The 20260-nt window shown below is 43.8% G+C and overlaps 1 protein-coding gene across 1 annotated transcript in view; it reads right to left on the bottom strand.

Moving 5' to 3' along the window:
- The window catches only part of LOC121598509 (5-hydroxytryptamine receptor 1), an 81722-nt gene that overhangs the window by 21058 nt on the left and 40404 nt on the right, over window positions 1–20260 (bottom strand). The window contains exons 2-3 of the mRNA XM_041925471.1: window positions 18993–19354; window positions 18802–18918 (exon numbers count right to left, since the gene is read on the bottom strand). Of these exons, the coding sequence (XP_041781405.1) occupies window positions 18802–18918; window positions 18993–19337 (462 nt within the window). The 5' untranslated portion in view covers window positions 19338–19354. The remainder of the gene's footprint in view (window positions 1–18801; window positions 18919–18992; window positions 19355–20260) is intronic.

The raw sequence follows: 20260 nt of genomic DNA, 5'->3' as shown, positions 1-20260 counted from the left end.
CTTCTTCTTTTTCACAACAACCGTCGGTCAAGGCCTGCCTGTACCCATTAGTGAAGTGAGCTTGGCTTTCAGTAACTTATTATTACCATAGCAGGATAATCAGTCCTACGTATGGGGGCACGGACACCAATCAGAGCTTGCACCCATGACGGGCGTGTTGTTAAGTCGCACAAGTTGATGACTGTACCACTAGACCGGCCCGCCGAGAGTCTTAGTTTTCCAAATTTGATTGTTCTTAGATCTCTGCATCAACCACGTAACTTGTCACCAGACTGTACCACAATGTCGTGTTGCCAGACTCAGACTCTTCGGCTTGGAAATCTGTGTCTTTTATTTATTTTTGAAATGTCAGTGTCAAAATTTATTTCAATGAAATTCTTAAGAAAGACACTTTCTACAAAAAAACGCACAAAAATCCTGGTGGTTCTGCGATCCAACGACATCATTATAATCTAAGCAATGAGTATTGTGATTTTATTCATATCTTTATGGATTTTTGACTGACCAATAATAATGCTTTTAAGGTCACAAGGTCATAAGGTCACAAGGTCACAATAGTAATGTAATGTACACCAGTGCTCTGCAACATTTTTAGGCTCGCGGACATTGTTTTTAGCTTATTCTAGACAAGCCTTAATCTTGATTATGGAAAAAAATGCACGATATGTACATTTTTTAGGTTCAAAGCCTAGTCTTCTTAAAGTGCAATGCACTTGACAAAAAACAAAACGGCTTCTATACCAATTTTCCACAACAAAAGAAGGTGTTTAAATAAACACATTTGAAGAATTTGAAGTAACTCTCCAAGATTCAGTAGCAAACGTCAACTTTTCACTTTTCCAGCATGATACATAAGATCAAGATAGTTTAACCATTACATCGTTTGCTTGCATAGTTTCCCTTCACACGGTTCTCCTCCTTTTTCTCTCACCTCCAACCGGAAATAGAAATAAATCATTCCACACTTGAAGCCGTCAAGCTGAATGTCTACTTTCCGGCTGGAGCCCGTCCATATCCGTGCTGATAGAACGTGCCCCATCATTGTTCGTGTTCCGTGACCGATTAATCCATCATACACGTGCTGGATGTAACCCTTCCTTTTTTTGTGTGTGTCTCTGTGCCCCTCAAACGCATGGCAGGAAATGGGATGAAATCGAAAAGCTCGCATCCGGACATCCGGAGAAGCGGCCCGGAAAAGTCACAAGCCGGACATTCTAGCGACAGACAGGCGACGTCATGTCATCACTCAGAGCAGAGGTTAATAAATTTTGCAGCTGCGGCAGCAGCAGCCGACGAAGGCTGTGTACGGGGTGAGATGCTCCTTTTTTTGCCCGAGTCCTGGAATCATTCACAGCCCCGGAGTGGGTTTTGGTGGTTGGGCGCTCAAAATGAAGGGCAATTCATCTCGCTGGTTCGGGGTTCCGGCAAAGACGAGCTGGACGTGATCGAAGATGAGATATGTAGGAGGTGTGAAAGAGACGAAGGGGCATGCACACACACACACACACGCGTTTGACACGACCGAATCTGTGAGCCCCGGAGGTACACACGCTCGAACAACTCATTCGTTTGTCGGGGTGTCATAGTGATAAATACGAATCAGGACAATATTGTTCACATTAACTATGATTGATAGTTGTGCCCGGCAGGGCGAATCCTGCACGTACCATCTGACGATGGCGGGCTTTTGACGGTGTGTGTGTTTTTTGTGCTAGTCGGCCGTTCCGTTCAGACAATTTGACTGCTTTTGGCTGGTTCCGTCGCAAATGACGCCAACATCGATTCGATCGATTTCGGTCCCGGTTCAGATTTCCAGTTTTTTGTGCTGCTGCTGCGGCTGCTGCTGCTACTGATACCGTTGCATTCGAGTCGATTGTACCACGGTGTCCCGCGGAACCAAACACACCCCTTCGGCGAACGTTTAGCGAATTTGGCGAAATGCTGGAACACTGTACGTCCAGCCTGAAGCAAGCGGACCGAACTCAACAAGAACAGCAGCACGAGTCTGAGCTGTTGGCACTCGTTCCCGGAAGTGGAACGACGCCCAAGTGCACCGATCGATCTGAAAGCGATAGTGGCGTCAGTAATGCGAACCGTCACACCGTCACTACAATGTGCTACAAACGTGTGTCTCCGTACGCCTGTGTGCGTGGCCTAATGCGAACGGTCTCGAACATGATGCCGGAAATGTGCAGCCGGAAAACGTGAAAATGCGTTGTTTACATTTGGCATCAAACGTGCCCATTCACCCACACACATACACACAAACAGCAACATATACACGAAGCATGCTTGTGCTCATCCGGCTCTGCCGGTCCTGGTCAATGAGCCAAGCAAACGGAACAGTTTCCACCATCACAATTGGTTTCGATTGGGTACGAATGGAAGGTTGCTAAACTGTGCCAAGGCAAAAATGGAGCCCCAGTTTTTATCCCCCCCCCCCCCCTGGACAAAGAAGGAAACCATTGTCCCAGTCCCAGACATAGCTGGGCGATCCCTCACATTGTCCATATTATGTTCCGTTTCGTTTAGTCCCCTGTGCCCATATTGTTCGTCCCGGGGAGGCGTTTTCATTTGTCATCGTCATCAGCTAGCGTGCCTTAGGGTTGGTGAGGTTGGTGGGGAATCCCGTTACATGGTCACTAGCACACTAACACGAGCGAAAGGATTATCAATAAAAATGTGCCCACCCATTCGGGTCAGCGGACAGGGCCAGCGAGATGACCTAACCTACGGGGGGGAATGTTTTACGGGACGCTGTGGCCGGCACACAATTGGAGCTGGTCAGCCTGTTTTCCTTTCTGCTGTTCGCTCGGCAAAACTGTCCATACAATTTTTGGGGGTCGTGTGATGTAATCCAGTTGTGTGTTTGTTGTACGATTTCGACTACGACTGTGCGTTGAGGTGTGATGCTGTTTGCTTTGTAATGGTGTTTGGTGAGTTGGTTTTAAAGTGACCCAGTGAGAAAGCAACATTCAATACCTGGCTTGATGAATGATTGCTCTGGCGGGGTGAAGTGTACTATTTAGTGAATGTTTCTTAAATTTAAAGATATTCGTATTTCAGGTATGAGGATTAAGGTAATGAACAAACATATGTTCATAATTCGAAAAATACCCAATCTGTTCATTTGTTTACAGATTTTTAAAGGGTCATTCATGGTAATTTTCAGAGCATCGTTACGTAATTTTTTTTTTAAATAGTTTCAACATTCATCATCAAAATCAAGTTCACATTAGTTTTTCTACAGACAGGTATAGATCTTCAAGAGTTATTGAATAGATTTTTTTTATTTTTTGCCTTTTTTTGTTCAATTGATTAGTTTAACAAAGAGGGCAATCTATACTTACTTACTTACTTATCCGGCACTACAACCGCTTTGCGGTCTTGGCCTGCCTCAGGAGTGTCCGAAACCGCTCACGGTCTCGCGCCTTCGTCTGCCAGTCCGTTATCCCGGCTGTCGCTCAGGCTTATCAGATGCGAGCACAAGCGAGCGAACGCGCTGTGTATGTGATGGTGGTAGTAGCGCGTACGATAGGCAGATAAGTAAATTAGAATAGAGCATCCTCTATGGTTCTAAGCGCCTAGTATCCGAGCGTACTAGGTAGTGCATGCGGCAGGAATGCGGTACACTATTAAAAAGGATCGCGTTCGATCCTCGAATAAATATTTTCCCTTCGTCCTCATCAGGACATTTTTCGACTAAGGCCAGGAATTTCCTAATAAAAACCTAGTATGCACTACACAGAATTAGAAACATAATTTAGCGTTAGAGATAGGTGTCCAGGGCGCGGTAGTAGAGGATCGCGTTCGATCCTAATATATTTTTCGCCTCACCTAAGGAAGAATATTTTTCCTAGAAAAGGATGTTATCCATCGCTAGAAAAACACGCTGTAAAATCATCCCTTTCCTAACTGAAAATAAACAAAAGAGCTAAGCAAGAGAAACGAAACGCAATATATTATTTCACTCCCGAAACGATATAATCTTCGAAAGCTTATTGATCCGCTATTGGACCCCTCCAGTGGTAATCCTCGGCGGACACCAGTAGGCAGAAAGGCGAAGTCGAATCCGATCTCTGCTCGCTCACTCTCTACTCCTTGAGCTTCTCCTCTTGAGAGTTTCTGCGGTAAAGGTTCCCCTTCCATCTGCATAGCCCCCCGAAAGCCTGGGGAAACTAGCTGGAAGGCAGTCGCTGTGAGGCGCGAACTTTTGCCAAAGGGATCTCGAAGGCGGAGTTCCTGGCGGTGTTAGTGAAGCGGGGCTTAGTTCGAATTGCTGCTCGTCTCCACGGCGGACCCAGGCACCAGCTACCTTCGCGGCTGGTCGGTGCGGCGGAGAGGTCGGGCAACATTGGTGGCTCCAGAGAGGAACTAGCATCCGTTAGTTCCCAAACGCTTAGACGACTCTAGGCGTGCGGATACGTACCGCGAATCAAGGAGGTTCGTACGAGACCCGATAGCGTGATCGGACCGGTGGAGGAATGGGAGCTGGTGGATGATCGTATCCTGAACACAGACAGTGTTACAACGGACGGCGCTGCCAGACCATCGCATTTCATCGAGAATTCCGGCAGACGACATCAGCGGTACTCGGCAACCCCGCAACGAAGCAGGTGAAATGGCTACGAAGCAAGATACCAGCCAGACGGCCACGACGGTATCTAAAAGGGCGACCACGACGGCGCCCATAAAAACGACCACGAGGAAGGAATTTTTTGTGGACAACAAGAAAGGGGCATGTAGATTATGCCACGACCCGGACGAAGAAAAGGAACATATGGTCCAGTGTGACGACTGTGACCGGTGGTTCCACCTGGAGTGCGCGAAGCTTAGCGTACCCCCAACGCCGGATGAACCTTTTTTGTGTATCAAGTGCGTTCTACGTCCGAGCACTTCGAAAATGGAAGAACCGGCCATGGCTGGCAACAACGATCGGTCGCTTATACAGGAGCTCGTAAAAGCTCTAAAGAATGCAGCGATTGAGCCCAACCATGGTGAAAAGGCGCTTGAGGTGCTCATAAAGAGGGAGAGCATTCTCTCACTACCCAGTTTTGATGGGAAGCCTAAGGATTGGCCGCTGTTTAAAAAAACGCTGCTGGATACATCAAAACATGGAAATTTCTCGCAGCTAGAGAATTTGCACAGAATTCAGCGCTCCCTACGAGGGGAAGCGGAGAAAAGCGTGAAACCTTTGATGCTTGATCCGCAGAACGTTCCAGCAATCATCGATAGATTAGAAGAGTCCTTTGGCAGGCCAGAATTGGTGTATCGCGATCTGGTTAAAGACGTGCTGAAGGTGCGTATTGATAATACGTCCAAAATACCAGAACTTTCAGACGCCATAGACAATTTGGTAACCAACATAACGGCTCTGAATTGCACTCACTATTTGAACGATGCAAGACTCATCGATGACATTGTGGCAAAACTGCCGATGTCGTACCAGCTTCAGTGGTTCGACGTGGCAGAGTCGGAAAGAGATGCCACGATCAATGAAGTGAATGAATGGCTAAAAATCGCTGCTCGAAAGATTCGACGCGTAATAAAACCAGCGGGACGAGATCATGTTTGCATCCACGAAGGTGAGTTGGAACGCAAGCAACCTCAAGCAATCCCAAAACGAAATAACAAGTCAAAGCTGCGCTGTGTGGAATGCGCGAACGACCATTCGTTACCACAGTGTGAGACGTTCAAAGCGAAGACGATCAGCGAAAGATGGAAGACAATAGTAAGGGCTGGTCTGTGTCACGGCTGTTTACGCTTCACGAACCATAAGCTTACCGATTGCAGAATCTGGAAGGGCTGTGGTGTGAACGGGTGTACGGGACCGCACCACCCCTTAATGCATAACGAAAATAGAGCACAATCGGTAAATCAACACCACGAAGTTGTAAGGGAGCACCATCCTATCACATATAGTGAAAGCAACGCCCAAACATCATATCATCATCTGCAACATGACGAAGTTTCAAGGGCGAAACAAAAAATATATTATCAGATAGTGCCAGTTACCCTACGAAACGGGACTTTAGCCGTCAGTACATACGCATTCCTTGACCCAGGTTCCTCATTAACACTTTTAGAGGAAAATATAGCCAAAAAACTGGATCTAAAGGGAGATTGCGATCCCCTTAAACTGAAGTGGACTGGCAATATAGAAAATTGTGATTCGAAGAGTCGTAGAGTAAAGTTCAACGTAACTGGAAGCAACAACGTAGAACACTTCATAGATGATGCAAGAACGCTCATGAACTTGAACCTTCCTATGCAGACCATTAATGCAGAAAGACTTAAAAAAGAATATCCTCATCTTTCAAGCATTCCACTGAAGAGCTTTGCAGATGTGAGACCAACCTTGCTAATCGGCCTTAACCACAGCCAACTAATCCTTCCGCTTGATCGGAAAACAGGGTTAGACAACCAGCCCATCGGGATAAAGACTAAACTTGGCTGGTTAGTATTCGGAAAAGAAAACGTACTCAGTGACGATCCAGAAAGAGTAATGATCATGCAAGAAGAAGAAAGCATGAACACAATGTTAAAAAACTACTTCTCTACGGAAGATTTTGGGGTAAAGCTTGAAGCTAAACAAGTATGCAGCGAAGAACATGAAAGAGCTTGCAATATCATCAAACAAACGATGAAGTACGAGAACGGAAGGTACGAGATTGGGCTTTTATGGAGAACGAATGAAGTTCAATTCCCCGACAGCTATAGGAACGCTCTAGGCAGATTACAGAGCCTAGAAGGGCAACTGCAAAAACAACTCAAACTAAAGGAATGGGCGTTGCGCACATTCAAGGAGTATATCTCAAAGGGTTATTTGCGAAAGCTAACGGCAGCAGAACTATTGAAACCACCTACCCGAGTGTACTATTTGCCACACTTTATTGTGACAAACTCGAACAAACAAGAACCAAAACCTCGCATAGTCTTCGACGCAGCATCGAAAGTGCAGGGAATATCTCTTAATTCGCAACTGTTGGCAGGACCCGATGCAACGACATCACTCTTCGGAGTATTATTGAGATTTCGGGAAGGCAACACGGCAGTTGCTGGTGACATCAAAGAGATGTTTCACCAGGTGAAGGTGCGTTCGGAGGACCAATACGCACAAAGCATACTATGGCGAGAATGCAACGAGCAGAAAACACCAGAAATATTTGTTATGCAAGTAATGACGTTTGGCGCTACCTGTTCTCCAGCGTGTGCTCAGGCCGTAAAAAACGAAAACGCTTCTCGTCACAAGGCGTCCCACCCCTTGGCATACGACGCCATCGTGAGCCAGCACTACGTGGATGACTACATCGATAGTTTTACCTCTGACGCTATTGCCCAAGAAACAACCAATCAAGTGATTAATGTTCACGAACATGCCGGGTTTTATATCCGCAACTTCATAAGTAATTCGGATACGCTTCTACAGTCAATTCCAGCAGACAGAAGGCAGGTCGGTGAAACCATTGTTTCGTTTGAGGAAAAGAACGGACCCTATGAAAAGATTCTCGGGGTGTATTGGAACACCAAGTCAGACGTTTTCGGCTACAACCTCAACAAACTGCATGTACGAAACGATTTGCTGCTTTCACAACGAAACCCAACAAAGAGAGAAGCAGTAAGTTTGGTAATGAGCGTCTACGACCCAGCAGGCTTGATAAGCCATATCACCATTCAAGGACGAATACAGTTACGTGGAATACACATCGCAGTAAAAGATTGGGACCAGCAAATACCGTCAGACCTAGCTGACGCCTGGCGTAGTTGGTTGAAGCAGTTAAACAACATCGGTGACTTCGTCGTACCACGGTGCATCAGACCAGCAGCAGCCTTGTTTACGGAGATCCATACGTTCGTCGATGCATCTAAAGACGCCTTCGCCGCGTGCGTTTACGCAAGAAGCTATGATGGCAACATCTTCACAAATCATCTACTTGCGGCAAAGGCGCGAGTGGCACCCATTAAACAGCTGTCAATTCCTCGTCTTGAGCTACAGGCAGCGCTACTAGGAACTCGACTAGCGAAGACAGTGATAGCGGAACTTCGCATTGAGATTAACCGGTCCGTATTTTGGAGTGATTCCCAAACTGTCCTCGGGTGGATCAAAAATAGAAAACGGAAGTACCAACAATTTGTAACCCATCGTGTGAGTGAAATTCTAGAAACAACGACAATGGACCAGTGGCGTTGGGTGCCAAGTAAAGAAAATCCTGCAGACGCGGCAACCAAAATCACGAACAACGAGAATCTGTGGAAGTATGGACCCGAGTTCTTATTGAAACCAGAGTTTGATTGGCCTACGTCAAAGCGAGAGTATGAGACCCAAGAAGAGATGGTATTGACCATGTCAGAATCAGGCGAATTAATATCCGTAGAAAACTATTCTAGCTGGACAAGACTGGTTCGCCACACGATATTTCTTCGAAAATTTGTCCAGTACATAATCAACAAAAGGTCATTTGATCCGACGATCAAGATGTCGGATGCAGAAGCAGCACGATCATATCTTTATAAAATGGCGCAATCACATGGCTTTCCTGAAGAGATCAAGGCTTTAGGAAATGGTCAAAATGTGAAAAGGGAAAGTGCGCTAAACAAGTTAGTTCCTTTTATGGATGAAAGAGGTGTCATCCGTTCCAGAAGCAGATTGGAGAAAATCCAGGCCATGCCGTCATCAGCAAGAACTCCAATCATCTTGCCTCAGAAACATCGAATCACCAAACTTGTTGTTCGTGATTATCATGAGAGGACATTACATCAGGCGGACAATGTTGTGATCGGCGAATTACGACAAGAGTTCTGGATAATCAATGTGAGAGCAGTCCTAAACAACGTAAAACGATGCTGCCAGTGGTGCATCCTGCACTCTGCGAAACCAGTTTCTCCGATGATGGCCCCGCTTCCAGAATATCGCGCTACGCCATACAACCCACCATTCCTGCACACCGGCGTAGACTACTTTGGACCGTTAGAAGTAGCTGTAAAACGTTCGACGGAGAAGCGTTGGGGTGTACTATTCATGTGCATGTCAACGCGAGCTGTACACCTTGAGCTGGCAAAGAAGCTGGATACAGACAGCTTCCTAGTCTGTCTAAAGAACTTTCAGCACCGACGAGGAAAAGTCAGCCACCTTTACAGCGACAACGGGACGAATTTCGTCGGAGCAGAACGAGAACTACGTCAACTACTGATGGATATAGATGCCTGGATGGGCAAGGAAGCAGCGTTGCAGTTCAAAATTGAGTGGCATTTCAACCCGCCATCGGCTCCACACTTTGGCGGAATCTGGGAACGGCAGATCCAGACTATAAAGAAGGGACTTCGACAGATGATGGAAGAATACAGGCTGAGGAAACCCTCACCAGAAACGTTAATGGCTACGTTACTTCAGATTGAATTCATTTTGAATTCACGGCCATTAACACACATACCCACCACTAGAGACGAAGAGGAGATCTTAACCCCTTTTCATTTTTTGATAGGTAGGAGTGGTACTGCAATTCCACCTATGGCGCTGACTACCTCTAGCATCGAACGTCAGCAATACAAATTAGTCCAACACCACTCTAAAATCTTCTGGGACAAATGGAAAAAGGAGTATTTACCAACGCTTCTTAAGAGAGACAAATGGACGAGCAAAGTGGTACCCTTGACGGTGGATGACATCGTGGTACTATCGGACGACAACGCGCCTCCGGGAAAATGGCTAAAAGGGCGGATAGTTGAAGTGCATCGAGCTGCAGACGACCAAGTACGATCGGTAGCAGTGCAGACCGCCAGCGGTATAATCAAACGTCCAGCGGTAAAGGTAGCGTCGCTGGATGTCACTGCGAAGGAACACATATTAAACTTACATAGCAGGAAAAGAAAAGGGTTTAATAATGGAACAACTAGCGTTGCTAAATCAAACAGGTGTAATCAATAGAATTGAAAGCCATTCACCAAGGTACAGGTAATCCAACCAACGGGTTGTATTACGAGGGGAAGGATGTCGCTCAGGCTTATCAGATGCGAGCACAAGCGAGCGAACGCGCTGTGTATGTGATGGTGGTAGTAGCGCGTACGATAGGCAGATAAGTAAATTAGAATAGAGCATCCTCTATGGTTCTAAGCGCCTAGTATCCGAGCGTACTAGGTAGTGCATGCGGCAGGAATGCGGTACACTATTAAAAAGGATCGCGTTCGATCCTCGAATAAATATTTTCCCTTCGTCCTCATCAGGACATTTTTCGACTAAGGCCAGGAATTTCCTAATAAAAACCTAGTATGCACTACACAGAATTAGAAACATAATTTAGCGTTAGAGATAGGTGTCCAGGGCGCGGTAGTAGAGGATCGCGTTCGATCCTAATATATTTTTCGCCTCACCTAAGGAAGAATATTTTTCCTAGAAAAGGATGTTATCCATCGCTAGAAAAACACGCTGTAAAATCATCCCTTTCCTAACTGAAAATAAACAAAAGAGCTAAGCAAGAGAAACGAAACGCAATATATTATTTCACTCCCGAAACGATATAATCTTCGAAAGCTTATTGATCCGCTATTGGACCCCTCCAGTGGTAATCCTCGGCGGACACCAGTAGGCAGAAAGGCGAAGTCGAATCCGATCTCTGCTCGCTCACTCTCTACTCCTTGAGCTTCTCCTCTTGAGAGTTTCTGCGGTAAAGGTTCCCCTTCCATCTGCATAGCCCCCCGAAAGCCTGGGGAAACTAGCTGGAAGGCAGTCGCTGTGAGGCGCGAACTTTTGCCAAAGGGATCTCGAAGGCGGAGTTCCTGGCGGTGTTAGTGAAGCGGGGCTTAGTTCGAATTGCTGCTCGTCTCCACGGCGGACCCAGGCACCAGCTACCTTCGCGGCTGGTCGGTGCGGCGGAGAGGTCGGGCAACACCGGCCTTAATGGCGGACGCCTCCACGCCATCTTGCCACCTCAATTTGGGCCTACCACGCCTCCTCTGTCCTTGTGGACGGCCTAAAAAGACTTTACGGGCTGGGTCGTCCGTTTCCATGCGTATAACATGGCCAGCCCACCGGAGCCTGGCGAGCTTTATACGCTGTACGACAGTGAGGTCGCCGTACATCTCGTATAGCTCGTCATTATAGCGGCTCCTCCATTGTCCTTCCACACATACGGGGCCAAGTATCCTTCTGAGCATCTTCCTCTCGAACGCGGCTAAGAGGGTTTCGTCAGATTTGGACAGTGTCCATGTCTCAGAGGCGTATGTGAGTACTGGTACTATATAGGTACTATATAGTCCCAGCTTCGTCCGTCGCGACAGGTTCTTTGAGGTAAACTGCTTTTTCAGGCTGTAGAATGACCGGTTGGCAGCCAGCATCCTTGCGCGCAACTCAGCTTCCATGCTGTTGTCGTTGCTGACCTTTGACCCAAGATAGGTGAATTGTGGGACGACTTCAAAAGTGCGTTCACCTATCTGTACGTCACACCTACGTAGATTCGGATTATTTATTGGTAGGTCCGCTGATGTTGCCACCATCAGTTTGGTCTTTGCCTCGTTTATCTGCAATCCGAGGCTCTCTGCCGCCTGCTCAATCCCTTGGTAGGCTTCTGCTACATAGGAGAGCCGCAGACCAATGATGTCTATATCATCAGCGTATGCCAGGATCTGGGTTGACTTATAGAAGATGGTTCCCGTAGTCTCCACCCTCGAGTCGCGGATGGCCCTCTCTAGCGCCAAGTTGAATAGGAGACAGGCAAGCCCGTCCCCCTGGCGCAGACCTTTGGTGGTAGCAAAAGGTCCTGAGAGTTTTCCATCCACCCTCACCTGGCATGTGACGTTGGTCATAGTCATTCTAACTAGCCTTATCAGTTTGGCCGGGATTCCAAATGAGCTCATAGCGTCGTACAGTTTTACCCTGGCTATGCTATCGTATGCGGCTTTGAAGTCTATGAAGAGATGGTATGTGTCGTTTTTGTATTCAGCCATCTTCTCCAAGATCTGCCGCATGGTGAAGATCTGATCAGTGGTTGATTTTCCGTTTCGGAATCCTCTTTGATAGTTTCCTACTATCTCTTCGACGTGCGGGACAAGGCGATCCTGAAGGATCAGGGAGAATATTTTATAGGCGGTATTCAACACCGTAATACCCCTGTAGTTGTTGCAGTCCAACCTGTCTCCCTTCTTGTATACGGGGTAGATGATGCCGAGATTCCAATCACAAGGCATCGATTCGCTATCCCACACCTCAGTAACAATTTGATGAATCTCGTTTTCTAGTCGTGCACCTCCATTCTTGACCAGTTCAGCTGCAATTCCGTCGGTTCCGGGTGCCTTGTTATTTTTCAGCCGACGGATAGCCTTTCGCGTAAAGGCAATCTATAGGGGCAATCTATACTAAAATATAAAATTCATTTAAATTAAAATTCCTAACGAAACTTCCTAAAATACAAGGTTTTCCTTGCCAAAAAAAGCTTTATCGGTCGTCTTAAATACTTATTCGCGCGACGCAAATCCGCAAAACTATGAAAGTAATTTACAAAGCATTCATACAGGGTTTCCCTCGGTTTATTGGTTGGTTCCCATCAATTTTTGGTAGGTTTCTCTATTTTTTTGATGCGTTCCCATGATTTTTTGGTCGTTTTGCCAGAATTTTTTGATCCAATTGTATTGATATCCAATCGGAAAATACCAATAAATTATGGGAACGGACCAAAAATCTATGGGATACGACCAAAAAAACGTGGGAACGCACCAAACAATCATGGGAACTGACAAATAAATCGTGGGAAACCCTGCAATTCACAAGGCCCGAATAGCACTGACAATTACAACATTGATTGTAATTGTTAAGCTTACAACGCATCGTTGAAATAAAGTTCTAAAGCCAATTGGAGCCAATTGCCAATGAACCCATTGGAGTGTTAAGGCTCTTTAGAAGTGCATTACATCATGAAAACAATTTAACAAATTTGCTTGCAAAGCAAATTTAACATTATTATAATATACTGTTTAATTTAATGTTGCTATGCCAAAACAAATTGAGCGTTTCGGGATGCATCAACGGATCCAAATTATTCCAGGACATGTTTTTTTTTATGAATCTTTATATCAAGAGACGCCAATGATTCCGACATGAGTAGAGGTTAAAAAAACGTATCGATCAGGATATCAAATAGGATGTTACTGTTTGCCACTACATGTCTTGTCATTATTACTTAAATAACTTTTTTGGAAGAAAGGAAATAATGTTTATCCATGGAATGCTACAGATGCTTCTTCAAAGATTGAGTGAATTGAGAATGATCACTGTTCTGGGTTTCAATTTTAATCTTATAAGCTTTCTGAATCGTATGATCCTAGAATTATTTCGAAGCACAGATTAATTACTATTTGATTTGGTTTGGTTCTGGTTTTTATAATAAACTTAAAAAGAATCAGTTTTTTTGGAGTTAAAGTATTGCTCTTATTTTACATTAAATTTGATCCTCTTGTAACACAAAGGGAAAAATCAACGTATTATTCAGTACTCAGTACTTTGTAAAAGCGACTAAGACTTTCAGTTTAATTTAATTTACTGCCAAACTTTGTAAGAATTTATGAACTCAATTTATTACACTAACACTCCTTTCGGATTTGATTCTGGTGAAAGTATTTATCCTAGCAATTCTGTTTGCAATGCAATATTTACCCCTTTCCTGCTTTCTTCTGTACCATCCCACCCCACCAGGAAAAGACGGTAGATGAGGACACGAAAATGTCATCACGCTTAATTCACCACAGCTCATCATTTCTGCTCAAATACAGACTTTTCCATCGCTGTGAATTCCCTTCATCTTTCTCTCTCCCTCTCTCCCGTTGCTCAACCCCCTCAGAAATGGTGGGCGTAAAACTGTCTCAACCAAAGCAAAACTAACAAACACAACGCTGCCGGAGGAAAGCGCCCGAGCCGCCGAAACAGAATGCGAAGTGCATTAGTTCTTGGTGCCATTTTTGCCTTAATTAATCTATAAATTCTGTCCCGCCCGCTTCGGGCCGCTTACACAGGGTGCCATTTGATAAGCAGAAAACAATCCGCACACCCAATCGGTGGTGCTGTGTCGCATTTGCCGCATTTCCTGCGCCACTAAGCGCTCACCGCACATGGCACTGGCCGGCCGACAGCAAAGCGCTGGCCGATGATAGCGCTTGGATGCAATAATTCGGTACGCTTTAATTCCTTGCGGGATTCCGTTCGTGCCGCTGTCGCACTAGCGAAAGAGGAAGCGGCAACCGTACCGGGCCGGGGCTGTAGATTCTTGGCTTTTCATAATCATTTGCCAGCAGCAAATCATGGCTACGACTACGTGCTCGGAAATGATAATTTTATGAGCTGCACAGATTCGGCCATTTAGTGACCAGCGTCGTTTGTCGGCTTTAATTTGAAGTTTTGGTGCGTGGTGTGCTGCTGGGCACAAGTGCGATAAACGTACTTCGGAAGGCCCATGCATCGGTAGCATGTACGTTACAATCTACATGATAATCTGTATCTGCTACGGTAATGGTTGTTCGTTCGTTCGTTACAGTACCAAAGTGCAAATGATTGTATTAAGTTGCTCTGTAGGATGGGAGACAGCAATTGTGCTTGTATGCTGAGGTAATGAAAATAAATTAGTAAATTAAAACAATTAGTTCATAAATTGTTCATACAATTATGCAAAGATATTGTTTGTATGTTGATAGTATTTATACGAAAGTATTAACATTTTAATAAATAAATTTATCAATAAATTAACAATATGCCTCTTCGTCTTACTTGATGCAACTTCCACTGTCGATCATGGTCGGTGTAAGGAGCTAAGTTATCTCTAACAAAGTATTTTATCTAAATAAGATAAATAAGTTCTTCATGGTGTGCTAATGCTATTCGAATAGAGACAATCTTCTTCTTCTTTGGCTCAACAACCGCTGTCGGTCAAGCCCTGTCTGTACTACTAGTGAGCTTGGCTTTTAGTGACTTATTTGTTACCATAGAAGTATAGTCAGTGCTACGTATGGCAGCACGGTCTATTTGGGGCTTGAACCCATGATGGGCATGTGGTTAAGATATACGAGTTGACGACTGTTCGATGAGACTGACTGTACAGAGACTGTTAGAAATTGAGATAGGCAGAACACACCCTTTATTGGGAAACGAGATAGGTAGAACACATCCTTAAAGTTGTGGTTCAATCAGAAAACCCAGTAAATAAATTCAAATTGGAAAAGTGCATAATTGAACAAGAATTATAAGAGAAATCGTATCCATCGCTTGTAGAGCACGTAGGCTCATGTTAAGAACACCACGAAAATTACTAATACATCAAGGTAGAATTACGGAGAATTCGTACTAAGTTCTCTATATAATTTTAAAGTGAGCACTGCTCTTATAAGAAAACACGTTTCCTATTTAAAACGACAAGACCTTTAATAAAATCCACGGTTAGAAAGGAATAGGTTCGATTCGGGAAAAAAGAATTCGGGGAGTACTCCTCCCCCACTCATGTAGTCCACGAAACTGAGTAGGCCGTATACCCTACAGAGACAATAATGTCGCTCAATGAGTTGTTCTGTTCGGTATATTGGTATTACTGGATCATCCCGTTTTTAAATGGAATTTTACAGTTAACAGTTAAACTTCATACCAAAACCACACGCCTAGCTTATCTGTGGTTTTTATTGTATTTTTAGAAGACGAAGAGTTCAACGATGCGGTTGAGTTGATGTTAAAAACAGATTCTTCACATTCTTAACACATGATCTAAACTACATTGATTTAGGCCACGTGTTTTATGCTTTTATCGTCAGATTCAATCTAATAATACAAAAAAACATGTTAGTAGATGGAAGGAAAATGCTCGCTTACTGTAATTCCCTAACTTTGACAACATTTTGCATTCTTTTTTTTTCCTTTACCAAAGTAAAATCAGACAATTATCAGGCACGTATTATGGATCCAGCTATCAAAAGTGATAACACGTTTAATGTGTAACGAACAAACCTATCTACAATACATTTAACGTACCAAAATTACGGCTGCATGGCTAGAGCGCTCTCCTACCACCAATTTTTTTCCACCAATCGTTCGAACCAATCTTCATGTTGTTTATTGATTAACCTTGTGCCCGACTAGCCCTAGCAGAAAGAAAGAGAGAGAGAGAGAGTGGAACGAATCGCACAGCCCAGTGCCCTAAAATCGAACAGCCGTAAATCAAATTTTAATGTTGTTTCGCCACCATTTAACGTGCCACTCGTGCCATTCGCTTGCGCATCGTGCGTTTCTCACCGAGTTCGTTTGTAATGGGCTTTGGGCCAGTGTTGTTTTTTTTGTTTACTTTCTACTATCAGCGCGCAAACTTTTACGGCTTCTTTTTCTATCTCGTCACCCCCTTTTTTTGAGGTAAGATAGGCGAATCGCGAGGGGAGAAAATAGACTAGATAGGAATGCTTTCCGAGTGTGAAAAATTGATTGCTCCTTCGGGAGCATCAGGGCCGGCGGCGCGAATGAAAGTTGCAGTCCGGCCAAAATCTGACATTCAGCCGGCCCGAGCGCGAATGTCTAGCATGGGAGCGTAAACAGTTGATTGTTTGATTATACGATAAAGAAAAGTGACATAGACGTGGAGTCATGACAATGTTTTTTTCCCTCCCGCAGGGTGAGGTACATGTGATAGGAAATAGAAACGAACAAAAAAAAAAACGGAAAAAACAAGAGCTCCGTGTTGAATGTGTGCTGAGGAGATGAAAGTAGAAAATAGAGCAGGGAAAAGTAAATCGAAACGCTAAATAAGTAAAGCCACCATGCTTTGGTGTGAAGCGAAACGATAAGATTAGAGTCGGGGAAAGCGAAAAGTCAATCAACTTTCACTTACACGTCGCGAGCGAAATCGCTGAAAGTGGTCTAAGCAGTGCGATTCCCGTAATCACATTACGGAGTGTTTCGTTTCGAGATTTGCTGTATCGTATCGGAAACGACCGTGTCATCCAATTTGGAGTGGATTTTTGTTGTTGTGTGAGTAAGAGTGTTTAGTAAGTTGATAGCTAAAAATAAACATGGCATCACTTTGTTTATGTTGATAGTGTTTTAACACACGATGGTTTGATTGGGATTCAGTCAGGAATTTTGATTAATATACACGTATGGTTGTAGGTGTATAGAAGCTCCAAAGCTTTTATCAACAAACATTTTTACATTAAATCTGTTCTTCAAATGGTTTTTTATGTAATTCTTAATTTTTATTGAAACATAAGTTGATTCACTCAAATTCAGGAAGCTTCTTTGACTTTGCAAGTGGTAAAAATAAAAATAGAAGCGTGATGAAGTGCTCCTGATACTTTTAAAGACTTGTGGCATGATTGTGATAAAGCTGTCACCTTTATAAATATTATGGGATGCGATGTGGGTTTGATGGCGCTCATATTGAAGCCAAATGTACTTATAAATTCACACAAAAACTTTAACACTGCATTTTCAAAGAAAGATTCATTTAATTGAAAAATGATTTAAAATTATCTAAATTTCTACATAAACTCTTTAAACACAAGACAATACTGGATAAGAAAACCATGAAAAACCCCATTTTAAATAAAACACCAGGCGGCTCCATTGCCTTCGCACAACAATGTTGTGATAAAAATGATTATTTGCCATCAATAATACAGTTTAGCCAGAGTTGAAATAAAACTTCAGAAATTATTTTCATTTTGGTTATAATTTTTTCTTATGATTGGTGAAATGACAATTCACTATTATTCAGTAACGCATAATTTGAAGCAACTACATTACTGGCACCATTATACCACATTACACAACAAGCCCATTGATCGATAAAATGCAATTTAAAGAATAGCTAGACAGCTCGTATTATCGATGGCTACTTAACATTGTTATTCCTCTTTGGTGGTATCAATTGATTATTACGAAAATTGCCATCAACATTAAGCTAGTAACTTAAGCAGCTTATTATCACCTCTGTCGCTCGTTTTGCTATTGTTCCATCGCTTGATGAACCCGAAAGACAATAGAAAGACGATTGTAACAGTACGATGATAAAGTGGCAGAAAAAAAACTCCTCCTCTCTTGACGAGAAAGTATGCACTCGCATCGTAGCAGGGATAAATATCGCCAGAAAATCGCATCACCGTCACCACAATTCGATAACGGATAGGATGAGGCGGACAAAAAAAAAACAAGACACGAAGCCCGCCCCGGGGAAGGAAAATAAATTCTTCATCATCAACGACAGCGCTGTTTGGCGAGGGGTAGCCTGGAATGCTGATGAAATCGACCGGACATTGGAGGATTTATGAAGGTTGACGGCACACGGTGCACACCGAGCGATTGGGGTTCGGGAGTTTTTTTTACGTATGCTTTATTGGGTTGTGCTTTTGTTTGTTTTTCGGGTCCTTCTCCGATTCGGTGCAACCTAGAGCCACGCATGAAACCAGAACACAAACATAAAAATAGCCTCAAGAACACTTCCGCTCGCGGCTAAAGAGGGATGTATGTTATTGAGATGTTTGATTGTATTTTTATTGCCATTTATCAAACACAACACAACAACAGCCCCAGGAATAAGGAAGGGAGGTCGAGTGTATCGAGTGTATACAGCACTAGAGTGTAGCGTAAACATTTACGGTCGATTCCATAAAGCCATTCAATGGCTTAATTCAGCACGGCGACCACGACAGAGCCGGCAGCATGTCATGTGAGACTTTTGCGAAATTCTGCCTCTCGTAAAGCATACGCTAAGACACCTACAAGCCTACAAGACCGATTCGACGACGGGATTTGCCTGGGCGGAAACACGGTGGAACCAGACTTTCACTCACCTTTTTACTGGATCGCTTGTGATATATCCGTGGATGTAGCACGCACAGATAGCGGTCGACTGCCATGCACACCAATATAACAGCACTTTGTTGTGATAAAGCTCCTCGTAGTAGTGCCTGTATGCGTGAGGGAGTGGGGAATAAAACGTTCTTAAGAGCTTAGCAAGGGCGCCTTGCCCGCCTGAAGTTACCTGAATTTGGCAGAAGATTTCCCCGTAAGGCCAGCAGTGTAGTAAGGCAGGTAGGGCGCTGAACGGTATGATCAGCAGCCCAATGGCCAGATCGTTGAGGGCCAGCGACGTCAGCAGGTAGCGGGGCTGTGGATGGATGTAGGCGGCATAGCGGCGGCTGTTGATCACCAGTATCACCATCAGATTCGCGCTGATAACCAGAAACGTTAGCAGCACGATAAACAGCGCCTGCAGCACATCGAACGGGCCGATCTGGTGGAAGAAGTGGCCGGCGAACCGGTTGTGGGTGCAACTGATATTATTTATCGCTGGTGCTACTAGATGTTTACCAGCCTTCAGATCCATTACAGCGGCAACATTATCTGGCAGGAGTGGGGGAAGGAAAAAAGAAGAGAACAAACACATAGAAAATCACATTGTGTTAGATGATAAATGACTGCGTGACGGTAGAGTTTTTTTTTATAAAATGATTATTATGTACCAGATTAGCTGCTGTTAATGTGCCCGAACATGACAGTATTTTGCATTTAAGGTGATTTAAAACTGAAAATGAATACGCGCATTAATCAAGCTTCATTATATGTGGATAATGGATGACGTCCATTGTGAAAATACATGTTTTCGTTTTCAGACTTCAAAAAATGTACTGTAATATTTTGTCGTAGCAAATCCGTGTGTGTTCTGCTCGGGTTTTTTTGCTGCTTTCTTTAAATTGTGTTTTATTTGGTGTTATGGTTTACCGCATTTGAGATAAACAATACAATTCAATATTATTCAACATTGGGTTATCTCGAAATTCAACAAATCTGCTCAAGTGTTGTACTATAAAGTTATAAAGACAAAGAATCTCTTCACATAGTTCTGCCATACGTTCGCTAAACTCATAAGAGAAAGAGTTTTGAGATAATTGTCCTTCTTTTAAATAATTTAAAAATACAGCAAAAAATTTAATCTTTAATTGTTTTAATTCAATTAACATTCAATAACATGTGATGTGTTTGAAGTTGATAAATTCATCTTTTGGAGCGCTTTTGGTCTAGTTGTATTTCTTTTTTTCATATATATATTTCACAGAAACGTTACAATAATTGTGAAATATCAGGCGCTTCCATTCGTACGAGCAACTAGGCGCCTCCACCTCACGTTGGAAAACCAGGCGACTCCATTAAAATGATAAATTATAATTTAAATTTGCTACCCTCAAACTCATTCGTTTATATCAAGAGAACTCAAACACATCAGTATAAAAAATATTTCTCTAGAAAACA

This window comes from Anopheles merus, chromosome 3L (genome assembly GCF_017562075.2).
Source record: "Anopheles merus strain MAF chromosome 3L, AmerM5.1, whole genome shotgun sequence".
Lineage (NCBI taxonomy): Eukaryota > Metazoa > Arthropoda > Insecta > Diptera > Culicidae > Anopheles > Anopheles merus.
This window is presented reverse-complemented; position numbering and strand designations above follow the sequence as displayed.